Below are 15,711 nucleotides of genomic sequence, written 5' to 3'. Positions count from 1 at the left end.
GAATGGTCTTTTTCCCTTTTACGTTTAAATAGGCTAGACATTTGCTTTGTTTATACCATTAATTTGTTTTCACAGAGCCTGTGAAGGTAACCATCAACTCAGAATTAATTAGGGGAATCAAAATTAATGAGGTTTTACTGTATTGGGCCATTTCCACTCTAGGCCAGTTTTCTCCACACGAGTTGGCCTAGCAGTTTCTTGAAAGAAGAAAAATTAGATTTATTTAAATCCATATTTAAAAAGCAGAGAACCATCTTTTCTTGTGAGTTAAGTACCTCTAATAACCGTGCTTTCTTGGACTTAGTAATATTGATTTTTTTTGTTTGTTTTCAGTCTTGATTATTTTGGCTATTTCCAGACTGTTGTTCATTACAGTAAAGCTAGACTTAACTCTTCAGATGCTTATTTTCATTTACATGGAAGGTATAACATTTTTGTTTGGGGCCAAACATTTTTTTGCAGATGAGGCATGTCATTTGTCAGTTTTCATCATTATTGCACTATACGAATGAAGAACAGAGCTATTCTTTAAAAGATACTGATGTAAATATATGTGTTAGAAGAGAACGCATCATGTGGGACTGAAAAGCTAGAATTTTTGGAAATCAGTCATTTTTTCCTTCAGAAAATTACATCCCATAATCTACTTTTTAAAATACACCCTATAATATTATTTAATATTAGCTTTGTATGTTCTTTGTTTTTACTAATAAGAGTGATAACATGAAGTAGAGCTTTTAAATCTTTTTATGAGATGGATTGCATTTTCTTGAATTTTAAAAAATTATCCACCTGCATATAAATGGCAAGGGTGAAAGTTCTGACGGTGAAACTTAGGAGGAGTTGATGCCGGAGGTCAAGTGCCTCGTGGGAATAGGGAAGCCTTTTTTGTTTGCTTACGTCTGCAGTCCTCTCTCTGGTAGGTTATAAACTGCAGTAGAAGATATTTGGCAGAGAGAGAATGCGTGGGTCAGTGCTTCTCGGTAGTTTTGTTGTCACCTCAGATGTTGAGATCTACCAGCAGAACATAATTTGAAAAACACCAAACATAGTAAAGAAGATTGGTAAAAAATCACCTTTTAAAAACAAACAAACTTCACCCTGACTCATGCCTCGTTTTCTCTATGAAAAGGAATGACAAGAATTATGTGAACATTAATGAAATGATTGTCAACTTGGGGACTGGCAAGTCGGCTAGTTGTCTACGGCGTTAATTAAGGATTAGCTCATTTTAAAGATTTCAGAGAGCTTGTGAGTCATAGTAGCAGAATCAAAGGTAGTGACAGGTGTGAGTACTGTGGCAAATCAGTGCCTGATTAAAGGATGTGAATAGATGAAAAGGAATGCCATTTAGGACTCATTCTTTTTAGTGACTCATACACAGAGAAAAAGATTACTGTTAGATTTATTTTCTTTGGTGAGAAAAATAAATAAAATGACCATTTTTTGGCAGATTGGTGTTGGAAAATAGAAAATAGTTAACCATTAATGTAGCAATCATCCTTTTTTGTAAATTGAATGATGGATATATTTGATAAATACAAAGTCAGTATTAATGATTATCTGTAGAAACACAAAGCCTCCATTGTATTAAACTGTCTATTATCTTTGCTTAGCAACGTACATCTGGTGAAACTCAAAAATATTTTTATTTATTTATGTATTTTAAAATTTATTTATTTTATTTATTTATTTTTGGCTGTGTTGGGTCTTTGTTGCTGTGCACGGGCTTTCTCTGGTTGCAGCTAGCAGGGGCTACTCTTCGTAGAGGTGTGCAGGCTTCTCACTGCAGCGGCTTCTCTTGTTGTGGAGCACGGGCTCTAGGCGCGTGGGCTTCAGTAGTTGTGGCATGCGGGCTTCAGTAGTTGTGGCACATGGGCTCAGTAGTTGTGGCTCTCAGGCTCTAGAGTGCAGCCTCAGTAGTTGTGGCGCATGGCATGGGCTTAGTTGCTCTGCGTCATGTGGGATCTTCCTGGGCCAGGGCTTGAACCCATGTCCCCTGCATTGGAAGGCGGATTCTTAACCACTGCACCACGAGGGAAGCCCACTCAAAAATATTTTATGTGGTGTGAAGTATAGTAACTGAAAATAAAGGCATCATGTTATATTTCTGCCACGTTTTATTCTAACATTGCCTATATTTAAATGATATTTTTGTAGTTTGCCACTTTATTTTGACTTACTGCTTAATTACAAAGCAAAGTTTTGCATGCCATAGTCAGCTATGCCTCAGTCCTTAATGTCTTTTTAAAGAAAGAAATCATGTTTTATGTTTCCATTGAATGCTTATCAAGGAGCATGAAATAAATAAGCTTAACAAATGCTTAAGAAAATTCTATATGTTGTTTTAGTAAAAGTTTATAACATCATCTTCCTGAACTTAGTTTTCTTACCTCTTAAAATTAATAAATACCTACTATGCTGATTATAGTTTTTAAATCATTATGAAAGAAGAAGTACAAGTAAAGCTAACAGAACCAAAGATTAAAACACCTGAATTTAAGAACAAGTAAATAGTTAAATCTGACTCTCTTTTTTAAAATTAATGCTCTGCTTCATTCAAAAATTGATTTTAGGTTGTTTACAAAAATAAACATTATTCAGTTAGATAAAAATAAAGCTAAATCATGGTGAAGAGAAAATGAAAGAAAAAGTAGACAAGACCACCTAGTGTCCACATTCAGAAATGTATGCCCACACACCCCACTGTCATGGATAGAAAATTCAGTCCTAAGTTTCTTAGTATCCAAAACATTGAAGGAATCCATTGTAGCAGCTTTCCCCAAAGTTTGTTCCTCAAAAACTACATCTTATAAGATTATGATGGTCTTTATTCCTGTCCTGCCCCTAGACAGGAATAAAGACGCAGATGTAGAGAATGGACTTGAGGACATGGAGAGGGGGAAGGGTAAGCTGGGACGAAGTGAGAGAGTAGCATCGACATATATACACTACCAAGTGTAAAATAGAAAGCTAGTGGGAAGCAGCTGCATAGCACAGGGAGATCAGCTTGGTGCTTTGTGACCACCTAGAGAGGTGGGATAGGGAGGGTGGGAGGGAGATGCAAAAGGGAGGAGATATGGGGATATATGTATATGTATATGTAGCTGATACACTTTGTTATACAGCAGAAACTAACACAACAATGTAAAGCAATTATATGCCAATAAAGATGTTACAAAAAAAAAGATTATGATGGTCAAATGAAATTATATTCATGTTAGCATGTTAAAGTTTCTTAGAAGTTCTGTGGATAAAAACAACTGTAACGTGTTTCCCATGCACATGTGGTCACACACACACGCCCCCCCGCCCCGCCCCACTCTTTTTCATCTGATGCCTGTCAGCATTTCCCATTGAGATGGACCAATCAGGGAGAGATATCGTTCTTTAGCTAAAAAACGTCTGCTTAGGCAAAGCCCAGCTGGGTGACGTTTGAGAAGTTTCTCCTCTGGATCCCACAGAAGGGATAATATGTATGTGGTGCTGTGGGCCTCATCCTCAGTAAATAGCCACAATATACACAACAAGGAGTTTCAGATGGCTGTTTTCATATGGTTTCACCTCAGTGTGAACTGGAAGCATAATCTAATAAATCACTACAAAGTTTTAAGTTGCTTGTAAATTGTCTTCCAAACATATAAAGACGTTAATTTTTAATTTTCTAGGTTATGGATTCAGTTCTCTGATGCTAGTGAAAATCTTTACCATCTTTGATTATTTCTGTTATATTCCATCTTGTTCTAAAAAGGAATGGAAGGGCGCAAACTAGAGATGAGCAGGAAATACAGAGCAGGATGTTTAATGGGCTCTTGTATGTTAGTTGAGGTGGTGTGCCTGCTGGCATTATAGACAGAAGCTGTGAAACACACCTACAGGTAATACAAACTATTGGTGGCTCTTAAGAAATGATTGTGGCAGAGGGACCTTGAGGGTATTGTTTTTGAGCAAAGGAGCAGGGAAGAGCACGGGTCTAAATGATAGAGTCACAAACAGAAAGAAGCACTGAAGAAAGCAGCTCTAGCTGCTAGCAAAGGGAAGTTCAGTCAGTGGAAAGGGAACACATAATAACAGGTCAATTTTTTTCCAGCTTTGCCTGTTCATATATAGCAATTATTTTAGTAAGGTCATCTTCAAATTTGAACAGCAGATTTTCCTAGGTGTCTTTCTCTTCTTTAATCTAGTGTTAATTTAGTATTTTTCAAAGTGTTGTGATGATTGAACTAGGCGTTTTATGTATAATATAAAAGAAGAAAATTGTCAACACATCCTAATGTTGTGGTTAGTGTGTTCAGCAGCAGTGAATGTATAATTAATTTTGATTTAATTGAGGACAAGATCCATTTTCTTCTGAATTTAATCTAAGTGTAATTAAGATTTATTCTTCTTTTCAGGCAAGAGTGCAGCACTGCATCTGCTCTGTAGCCAGTGACCACTCAGTAGGACTCCTAAGTTTGCGAGAGAAAAAATGCATTATGCTGGCATCCCGTCATCTTTTCCCCATTCAAGTAATCAAGTGGAGGCCTTCTGACGATTACCTAGTAGTGGGATGTTCAGACGGCTCCGTGTATGTCTGGCAAATGGATACTGGTAAGAAAAATGTTGAGAGAGACTAGAAAATTAAATGAGTATATTTGACTCCCTAAATGAAAAATCTTTTATATGAGGAAAAAACCCCTGAGATATCAAAAGTTTGCTACTTTTATTTCTCACCACTGCTTTTTATAAGTGTGCTTATCATTATTAACAAAGAAATATTTAGATGTCCTCTTATTTGTTGTACTATCTGGAATACTTGTAGAGTAGTTCACTGATCTTAGTGGAATGTGGTTGATGACAGTATACAGATTAGGACAGGCATGCAAACACCAGACAAGTAAGTGATTTCTATATAATTCATGAGGCAAATTGTAAGATCAAGGAACCATTTTTGTCTCAAGTTCAGAAACAGTGGAAAAAGATAAAATTCTCTTCTATTTGAAGAGCAGAAAAACCATACAGGGCTGTTAATAGAAGGAGGTAATTGAAATGAAAGTTTTAAGTTCTAGAGAGAACATTTAAAATTTCAAGGTTCAGAAATTTTATGTATGGCATAATACAGAACAAGTAATGTTTAGCTTAAAAGTACAGGCCATGATATATAAGACTTATACGCAGAATCTTATGGTTTTCCCTGGGAAATTTTAAAGTATGTAACTAAATGTTTATTAGTTTGGGCTTTTAAAAACACAGCTTATTCTAGTTTTACTATCCTGAGTCATCATCTATCAGTGAGTAAAACCTTTTTTTACATTCCTAATTGTGCTATATAATATTTCTACTATTTTTTTCTTCATGAAGCTTTTTTCATTTTTGTTTTTAAATAGTCCTTTTTGAAATCGGACTATATATATTTTTTTGCTTGTGCTGTGGTGCAGGAGGGAGTGTTCCTAGGTCTTTTCGGAGCAAGTAGCCATAATCTTCAGCTATCTTTCATTTATAGTCCTGGTTTTATCTGGTACTACATAGGCAATTTTGACAAGAGGAAGCGTTCTTGAAGAGTGTCAAACTTCTCTGCTTTTGTGTTTAACATTTCTTTTTCTCGTCTGATTGTAAAAGAGTTTCTTACTTTTTTGTCAAATTTTGAAAGCACAAAAGTGTTAGAAAAGAAAGATGAACTCAAATCCCATTACTCAGTGGTGAATTTTGGCATATTTCTCTTTAGTCTCATTTCTGTGCATTTTTAAAAACAGAATTGCTGTCATATTACATATATAATTTTGTATCTCACTTTTGTGTTCCTTTTTGTTTTATCCTGTCTGCTGAGCAGCACTGTTTCATGTTTGCTGGTCTGGTCCACCCTACAAACTAAATACAGTTGACCCTTGAACAATGTGAGGGTTAGAGCACTCACCTTCTGCATAGTTGAAAAACCGTGTATAACTTAAAGGCGGCCCTCCATTCCCATGTTTCCTCCATATCCGACATTTCCCATCCTTGGATTCAAATGACCGTGGATTTTGTGGTACTGTAGTATTTACTGTTGAAAAAAATCTGTGTGTATGTGGACCCACGCAGTTCAAACCTGTGTTGTTCAAGGTCAGCTATATACAGAGTTTGTCTTGGGCTCTGGAGTCAGACTCCTTGGTTTGAATTTAAGATCAACCATTTGAGGGCCTTCCCTGGTGGTCCAGTGGTTAAGACTTCGCCTTCCAATGCAGGGGGTGTGGGTTCCATCCCTGGTCGGGGAGCTGGGATCCCACATGCCTCGTGGCTGAGGAACCAAAACATAAAGCAGAAGCGGTATTGTGACAAATTCAATAAAGACTTTAAAAATGGTCCACATCAAAAAAGAAAAAAATCTTTAAGATCAACCATTTGATAGCACTGTGATCTATGGCAAGTCTCTCAAATTACTTATCTGTAAAATGAAGATAATAATAGTTCCCATTTTATAGTGTTTCTGGGAGAATAAAATGAGAGAATATTTACCTTGTGTATAGTAGATGTAATGTAAGTGTGTATCCATGTATGTTTGCGTACTTTAAGTTTGTGTGTATACTTGCATATGTGTATATTTCCTATTATTGTTACTTAACAAATATGCTTAACTTGTTACTTTATTGAGCTTGGGGATATGACCTTACCTACAAAGAAATATTTTCTATGAGAATTAGTATTAAAGAAAGTAAGTTATAGTGATGATAGTTATAAAACACTATTTTAAAATACTATACATATTAAATTAACAATTGATATATTATAAATACAAGAGTATGGTAAACATGTGTAGGACTTAAACATTAAATTCATATGATAAAGGAAGAGTATCATTTTCCTGAATTTCTTAGATGCTTAAATATGTGATACTTGACTACTTCAGATACTTTAAATACATCTACAAAGAATATGAAATTCTTTACAAATGAGACCTTACTGGAAGACAAAGTTACTTTTTCAGTAGTTTCCCTAGTAGGAAATGACAAATAGCTCCTGACTGTATGTGTACTGGAGGATGTTATTTTTATAACCAGTTCAGTATAATTAAGCCCAATACATAATATTGCAATTTAACAATTATCTTCTGACCTTCAGGAGGATTTTGGAAAATGATCAGTCAGTAATGGCATTCTTAAATCAAGATAAAGATAGAGAAGCAGAATAAATTTTGGACTTCAACCATAATAGGAGGTGTACACTCTTTTTCCTTCTTGCTGTTCAGGCTTTAGCTAGTGATATAAAGGTCCCTGAGGAGCCAGTAAGGCAAATCCTGAAGGTATTGACATTATTTATTTATTAAATTTATTTATTTATTAAATAAATAAAAAATGAAGCAAAATAAATCAGATTTGGCCAAGGTTTGATGTATGAAATGTATTTAAGCTCTGAGAAGATACTTTACCCCTCTACTTAGTGTTTTGGGAATGTATTTTTACAAGTGAAGCCGTATTACATTAAAATTACACATGCATTTTGTGCAGTTTTCTGTTTGCCATTTTGAATTATACTGATGTTTCTAGCTTAAAAACACTTAAAAATGTCTTGACTTTATGCTTTTATGCAGCATTTTCTTTTAGTTGTTTTTCCCTTCAAGTGGGTAGTTTTTATTTTCAGTGTTTATTTCCTAACATGAAGTTGAAGCTAGTAATATAAAACTTAATTACAGAGGTAAAGGTCCAGAGTCTTTTGTTCTTTTACTGTATCATCTTAATTATATGCAATAGCGCTAAATAGGGTTGTAGAGGCCGTGGAAAGTTTTATTCTTTCACGTCTCTGGGTAGTTAGAAAATTAGTCAAATGACTAGCAACAAGATTTGGCTGGCTGGACCTCTTGACTCCTATTTAGGAACTTATTAAAGGTGGGTCAACTGACCTAGATAGTGGCTGCTTCTCCATGGAGTTATGTTCTGTAGGGATCAACTCTCCATTCTTCACATTTGATGTTCCCAGTAAGCATGCAGTGGTGTTCTCACAGGCCTATGACAAGGTCAAAATCCTGTCTATTTGGGAAACAGTGGCATGCTTTAAAGTAATGACTGGTGCTACAAGACGTTCTTCTTATATGACTATTTCCAAGCCTTAACACCATTCTTATCTGCACATTTTTATCATCTTTGCTACATAATAAAAGTGATTCATCATATACCTATTCCTAGAGGGACAGTTATTAGGTGTTCTTGTACAAATGCAAACACCAGTAGTGATCGCCAAATATTATTAGAAATTAGCGTATGAAGTCTTACCGATTTACTTTGTTCTGTTATCTTTTTTCTTTTCATTTATTTTCTGTCCCTCCAAGTTTTCTGAAGTATTACTGTTTTTGCAATAACTTCATGAAATACGTGTTTGAATCATGTTTTAAAACTTAGTTATCCAATAAAATATAACAGAGAATATGAACTAATGTATATTTGTCTACTGGCACAACATGTATAAAGCAACATATATAAAGCATGGATATCAAAAAAAATTAATTTTGATTTATTTATATTGATGGTTTTGTCTTGTTACTAAAATAACCAAAGAGAATCAGGAGGTGGTACTTCAGTCTAGTCTTTTTTTATTAGTAAAGGGTTTAGTAGCAAGTATTTTCTTCACATATTTGACCTTTTGCCTTCAGGGTTTAATACAGTAGAGATTTGATTTTATGTTTCTGTTTCACAGCATATGGCATTACATCATCAACTTTTCTATATCTTCTATGTTTTTGTTTTTCGTTCTATTACAAAAATACCATAAGATAGGATAGGCAAAGACACAAAGGATGAAATGGTTAAGAAAAAATTGGTACTTTTCTAAAATCTCAGTAAAACTAAGTATAATCAAAGTTTCTTTTTCCCTTTGGATTCACTTTGAAATTTTGAAGGAAGAGGTTTTTAGAGTGGAAATATGACTGTCTTTTCTACTTTCCTCCTCATAAGTCCTCTGTGCAGAGGAATTACTGAGTCCTTCCCACTAGGTACTCCTCCCTTCCCTTTTTTCTTTCCAGTGTACTATTCTTATATCGGGCTATATTTTTTCACACCTAAGCTATCTTTATTGGTTTCTCTGTCCTCTATTTCTACCTTATAATCCATCCTGTACTCTCTTGGCAAATTAGTCATAGGAAGTAAAACAATAACAACCACACTTGGTTCATGCCACTGTCTTAATGAAAAAAACATAAGTAATTTTAGTTCACGTAGCCTTTAAGAAAAGGCCCTCCACAGTGCGGTACACTCCTACCTTTGTCTTATCTCTTACCATTCTTTTACACAGACATGTTACTCTGTGTGAAGAATAGTTCTAATCAAGAATAATTGGGTCACTGTCTACCACTTCTTGTCTTTTGTACCACCCATATTGTTGCTCATGGTTTTCATTCATTTGGAACATTATTTCTTTCTATTTGCTTATTTGTTTAAACAGTATATTATCTTTTAAGGAAATTTGAATATAGAAACAAAATTTTACATATTTTCCCCTGTAGTTAGCATTTCTGTTACTCTTCATCGCTTTGTGTAGATCCAGATTTCCATCTGGAATGATTTCCCTTTTGCCTAATATTTAATATTTCTTGTAGTGCATGTCTATGGGTGATTCTTTCAGCTTCTGTATCTGAAAAACTTTTTTATTTCACCATCATTTTGAAGATTTTTTTTTCTGGGTATAGAATTCTAGGTGGACAGTTTTTTGTTTTTTCCTTTCAGTATTCCACTATCTTCTTGCTTGTATTATTTCCAGTAAAAAAATCTGCTGTCATCCTTATCTTTGTTCCTCTATATATGCTGTGTCTGTTTTATTCTGACTTTTAAAAGTTTTTCTCTTTATTATTAGTTTTGAGCCGTTTAGTTATAGTTTTCTGCATATTTCTTGTGCTTAGGGTTTGTTGTACTTCTTGGATCTGTGAGTGTATAGTTCTCAACAAATTTGGAAGCTTTTGGCTATTATTTATTCAAATATGTTTTTGATGTTTGATATCCCCCCTCTTTTCTCTCTTTGGAGACTCCAGTTATATGCCTATTAGGCTACTTGAAATTGCCCACAACTCTAGGATTATTTTTTCATTTTTAATGTTATTTTTTCTGCGTCTCATTTTATAATTTCTAGTCTATGTTTTCAAGTTTACTGAGCTTTTCTTCTACAATGTCTAATATGCTTTTGTTCCCATTGAGTGTATTTTTCATCTCAGACATTGTAGTTTTCATCTTTGAAAACTACAGGTTTGATTCTGGATATCGTCCATGTCTCTCTATTCAAACTTTTTGAACATCTGGAGTACAATTATAATAACTTTTAATGGTTTTGTCTGCTAATTTAAAAAAAAATCTGTTTCAGTGGTTTTTATTGATTTTATTTTTCCCCTCATTATAGATTATATTTTCCTGCTTTTCTCCAAACTAGCCTAAAGGTGGTTCTAGGGTGGAAGCAGGGAGATTAGCTTGTATGCTGTTGTCCCTAGGCAATAAACAATGGTGGATTATTAGACTAGAGTGATGGCAGTGGAGCTGGTGAAAAGTGGTTGAAGTCTGAGTATATTTTGAAGGTAGAACCAACAGGATTTGCTGATAGTTGGATGAGGAGCATAAAAGAATGAGATGGGCCAAAGATGACTCCAAGGTTTCAATCATGAGAAACTTGAAGGATGCAATTCATTTTAAGATATTGAGAAGCCAGAGGGAGGAGTAGATTTTGGGAATATCAGGAATTCGATTTTTGATATATTAAGTGGAGTTGAATATTAGATATTCAAGTAGAGATGTTGATTTGTAAATTGTACAGTTGATGCTTGAACAACACAGGTTTGAACTGCCTGGGTATTTTTTTCAATAGTAAATACCGCAATACTACATGATCTGCAGTTGGTTGAATCTGCAGGTATGACTGTGGATATGACAAGCTGACTATATAGTTACATGTGGATTTTCAACAGCATGGAAGGTTGGTACCCCTAATCCTTGTGTTATTCAAGGGTAAACTGTATATATGAGTCAACTGTATATATGAGGGTCAAGTGTATATATGAGTCTGTAGTTCAAGGGAGGGAAGTCAGAGTAGGTGGTACAAATGTGGGAAATCTTAGCATATAGAAGATATGTCAAGTCATGGCACTGGATATATCACCAAGGGAATGTAGGTTGATAATGGTTGGGGGCACTCCAGGGTTTAGATGTGCTTCTGTGATGTAAAAAACCAGCAAAGGAGACTAAAATGGACCTGCCAGAAAAAAGAAGAAAATAAAAGGTATGGTTGCCTGGAAGCCAAGTGACAAAATGTGTTTCAAGGAGTGGAGAAGAAGATCGAGAGCTGCTGACAGTAAATGATAGTAAAATGAGGACTGAGAACTGGCTATTAGATTTAGCAACGTGGAGAGTAGGTTCTGTGCACATTTGGTGTAAAATCTGATTTGAGTAAGTTCAAAGGAAGATGGAAGGAGAAAAATTTGGAGGTGGCAAAAATAGGCAGCTCTTTAGAGGATGATTATGAAAAGTGGGATACATACCTAGTTAACCCACCTGGGTTAACTGTGTGTGTGTGTGTGTGTGTTTGTGTGTGTGTGTGTTTTAAACAGGTGAAATAATTGCATGTTTATAAGCTGATGGGAATGATCTGGTAGATAGGGAAAACTGATGAAGGGAAAGAGGAGAATTGTTGACATGGTGTCCTTGGGCAGACAAGAGAGGGATGGGGGTGTAAGACACAGGTGTGTTAGGTAGGAGCCTGGATAGTTCATTCATAATTATTGAGTAATGTGACTGGAGATGTGGTAGTGGGAGTTTGTGGAACTTCTTTTTTAGTTGCTTCTTTCTCTGTGAAATAGGAAACAAAACTTTTCATCCAGATGAGGGCAGGAAATGGAATGGTGGGATTGGAAGAGAAAGAAAGTATGGAATAATGAACTAGGAGAGTAGGAAAACAAAAGGTCTATGGAAATGTGGTCACTATTAAGGGCCCACTGAGATCAGTGGTCAGGAAATTCAAGTGGATCTTTCAGCATGTTCATCATTCATGTCCATCTTCATTGTAAGGTGCAGAGTAGGTGGAGAGTTGAATTCAACTAGTGTTGAATTGATTCTACAAGATTGACATATAGTTTTAGAGAAAGGTAAAATTATAGAAATTGCTGTTTGTAATAGACTAATGGTGTGGCGTGATCAAGGAGACCATCTTGGATGTGGAAAGAAAGTAGAAAAGCCTGGAGGAAAGTGTTGAAATCTGGCTCTGAACTTGAGTTTATTGGGAAGTTGTGGTAGGGCCTTACAGAAAAGGAAATAATTAAGGTAATGCTACATGGAAGATTATTAGAGGAAGGAAATACAAGCAAATGTTTCTGGGAGGCACTGATAAAACATATTCCTACATTAAAAAATGTCCATGTATTTTCCTTTCCTAAAAAATGACTTAGAGTCTTCCAGAGTTGTGTAATGATTGTGAATATATATGTCTTCCAGGCGCACTGGACCGGTGTGTGATGGGGATCACAGCAGTAGAGATACTGAATGCTTGTGATGAAGCAGCTCCTGCTGCCGTCGACTCACTTAGTCACCCAGCAGTCAACTTAAAACAAGCTATGACACGACGCAGTCTTGCTGCTCTTAAAAACGTGGCCCATCATAAGCTACAAACTCTTGCAACTAACCTCTTGGCTTCTGAGGCATCTGACAAAGTAAGTTTTGTATGTGGGCTCATGTGTCCCCATTCAACTTCATTTAATAATGCAGCTTTGGCACGTCTTAGGGAATCATTTTTGGGAGATGACATGGGTGAAAAATAAGCTTCTGATTTTTATTTAGGTTTTCCGGCACAGTTTTTAAGTATTTCACGTATTTGGCAGTCTGAAAAAGTGACTTGTTCTTACCATTCAAACTATTTTAAAATGATTCCAACAGACTTAAGTGACTTCAGTTTCTGAAATAGAGCAAACGTTTTATGTATAATCTGTCTTTCTGACTTTCTGACGGTCTTCCTGTAGAAAGGTTGAGCACGAGCTAATATCTTCAGGAGAAAAAAGTAAGAATTTAGGCATAATTCGGATGTTTCTAATTGTGGCTTATCTTTTACTTTAAAAGTAGGTTCTGATTTTATTAAGGTTAGGCCATTTAAAGATTTAAGAAAATATGTGAGAGTAAGTATGGTGAGGTTGCACAAGTGCTGGCATTCTTCTGCAAGACTGAAGCTCAATCACACTTTCCTTACTGACACTTAAAATCAATGCATCAGTTACTTCTTCAGTTAACAGAAGATCTTCCTACTAAAAGAAGAACAGTCAACCCCAGTTCATTAATTGGCTACTTGTGTTTAGTTTTGTAGAGACTAGTCACTATTTTGTTTGTGGTATTTGTGTTCTGTGGTATTATTAGAACTAGTTTGTCTCTGGTAATGGATAAATGAATCCTAGAGATGATCCCAGTATTTTATCTGAATCACTACTTAAAACTCCTACTTCCATCTTAGAATTCATTAGAATTATGAATGGGTAACCAAATACCTTTATTTTCATTCCCTCTTATTCCTGATTCCTATTTTTTAAATGATGAGACATGGAATAAATAACAAAGAGGTTGAAAGGGTCATCTACAAACTTGAAAATTTGCCCATGAATTAGCGAGTGCTAATGACATAGGAAATACTATAGGCAGCTCCACTGGCCCATATCCTCCAGTAATTGGCAGTAATATTCGATCATTCTGTCTTTCCCCAAAATATTAATGTTTTATTGGCTTTGTTATATTGTATGTTTCGTAGATTAGAATTGTGAAATCCTTCTGTGATTTTTTTTCATGCTTTCTGTTCCATGCTCTAAAGTTTGAATAGAAATCAGGCTTAAATGCATTTGCCATGCCTATAATTTCTTTGAAGAGGTCATGTGGATGTTGCCTAGGAATTCAGTGTTCATAGCACATTGTCTGATGTTCTATATAATTTTAATATTAAGCAAACTTATAAAACAGTACATTCAAGGGCAAGCATGTATGTTTTGTAATTCCCAAATTTATTCTTTTTCTTGTTGGTGTCCCCTAGAAGTAAAAATTTGGAAAAATAATTATATAACTAGAAAATTAAAGAAAAATAAGTGGTACAGTAACATTTATGAATGGCTTTTGTAAGTGGCCATGGTCCATTATGTGATTTTTACAATCTTGTTTGTCCCTGTTTTAATAGCACATTTTATAGTGCAATTAGTGATAAAAGCACCAGATATCAGAGACAGTACACTTATGTATTGTAAAATATATTGCTCGTGAACCTCCTCAGTCTTGTAGCAGTGGTAATTGTTGCCTGGCCTACAAGGAAAACAATTATAGAAGGGGGAAAAGGCTTAGGAAGCTGAGGCTGCAGGAGGATAATCACTTTATGAAAAATGTATGTTGGCTGGACCATTAGGGATTTCTCTAACTATTTTCTCATGTTGACTTAGAGTCTTCTTCTGAGGGGAATATTTAAAGAGCCATCCTCTGGATGGCTTTCTAACCTCAAGAGAAATAAAGCCCTCCCAAAGTTAAAAAAAAAGTAACCAAAACATAACCAAGAGCCTCTCAGTGGTACAGGACTTACTCTAGGGTATTGGATCTGATTTCTTTTCATGGGTCTCTCAACAGAAAGTGAAACCTCTATGGAAATACTCTATATAAAGTATCCTGGTTTTCCCTTGTTAGAGTAGTGTTAGCAACTGGGCTATTTGGAAGTAACAAATATTTTACATTGTTAATTAGGTTAATTATGCCAGACATATACAGCTTTACAAGCAAAGATAATTTACTGTCCTGTGATTTTTTTTTTTCTTTCACTGGAAGAGCAAGGAGGTGTTAAGTAGAATTATCCTTTATTATTGCATCGAATCTTTGGAAGGTGTGTGTACTCAAAACCCTGTGTATTCCACTTATGACATGTATCTTACATTTCTCCTTGTATTATAGTAACATATATACTTACCTAATTCTCCCTACTGAAATTCAGTCTTCTTTTTTTTTTTAATTAATTTTTATTGGAGTATAGTTGATTTACAATGTTGTGTTAGTTTCAAGTGTACAGCAAAGTGAATCATTTATACATATATACACTGTTTTTTAGATTCTTTTCCCACATAGGTCATTACAGAGTATTGAGTAGAGTTCCCTGTGCTATACAGTAGGTTCTTATTAGTTATCTATTTTATATATAGTAGTGTATATATGTCAATTCCAATCTCCCAATTTATCCCCCCCGCCCTTTCCTCCTTGGTAACTGTAAGTTTGTTTTATATATCTGTGACTCTATGAAATCCAGTCTTCTTGCAGACAGGGATTATGACTTATTTATCTCATCTCTGTGTTTTCCCCATGACATCTCGTAGCAGCTGTGCAATAAATATTTGTTGAATTGGATCATGTGTAACAGAAAGTGCTGATAGCCTCTGCTTCAGCCTCTTTGCCCACCTCTTCTTCATTCCCCTCACAGTGGATTGTTTTGACTTGACAGTCAAGTCTCTCCCTATTCATGAGACTCTAGATGTTTATTAGGTACTTTGCCCTCTGTTCAGTTTTGCATTCTCTCCGTTTGGTTTTGGTGGGCAAGTTGGTCCCGGCGTAACTCATTCTCCTTCCTTGCCATCTCTGTATTTTCAAACATCCTGAAATTATCTCAACTTCCACCCACTCCTTTACTCCTGTTTCTTGTGGCTCTAGGCCAGGGTTGCTCAACCCCAGCACTATTGACCTTTTGGGCTGGATAATTTTTTGCTGCGGGGGACTGTCCTTTGCATTGTAGGATGTC

General features: G+C 35.5%; 1 protein-coding gene across 2 annotated transcripts in view; it reads left to right on the top strand.

The window, feature by feature from the left end:
* WDR7 (WD repeat domain 7) overlaps positions 1-15,711 on the top strand; it is a 365,561-nt gene that overhangs the window by 61,077 nt on the left and 288,773 nt on the right. For both annotated transcript variants that reach the window (XM_007191962.2, XM_007191960.2), the window contains exons 13-14: positions 4,395-4,590; positions 12,411-12,625. In XM_007191962.2, coding sequence (XP_007192024.1) covers positions 4,395-4,590; positions 12,411-12,625 — 411 coding nt within the window. The remainder of the gene's footprint in view (positions 1-4,394; positions 4,591-12,410; positions 12,626-15,711) is intronic.

The sequence above is a fragment of the Balaenoptera acutorostrata genome, chromosome 13 (assembly GCF_949987535.1).
Source record: "Balaenoptera acutorostrata chromosome 13, mBalAcu1.1, whole genome shotgun sequence".
In the NCBI taxonomy this organism is placed as follows: domain Eukaryota; kingdom Metazoa; phylum Chordata; class Mammalia; order Artiodactyla; family Balaenopteridae; genus Balaenoptera; species Balaenoptera acutorostrata.
Note: the sequence above shows the minus strand (reverse complement) of the source record. Positions and strands in the feature narration are given on the sequence as shown.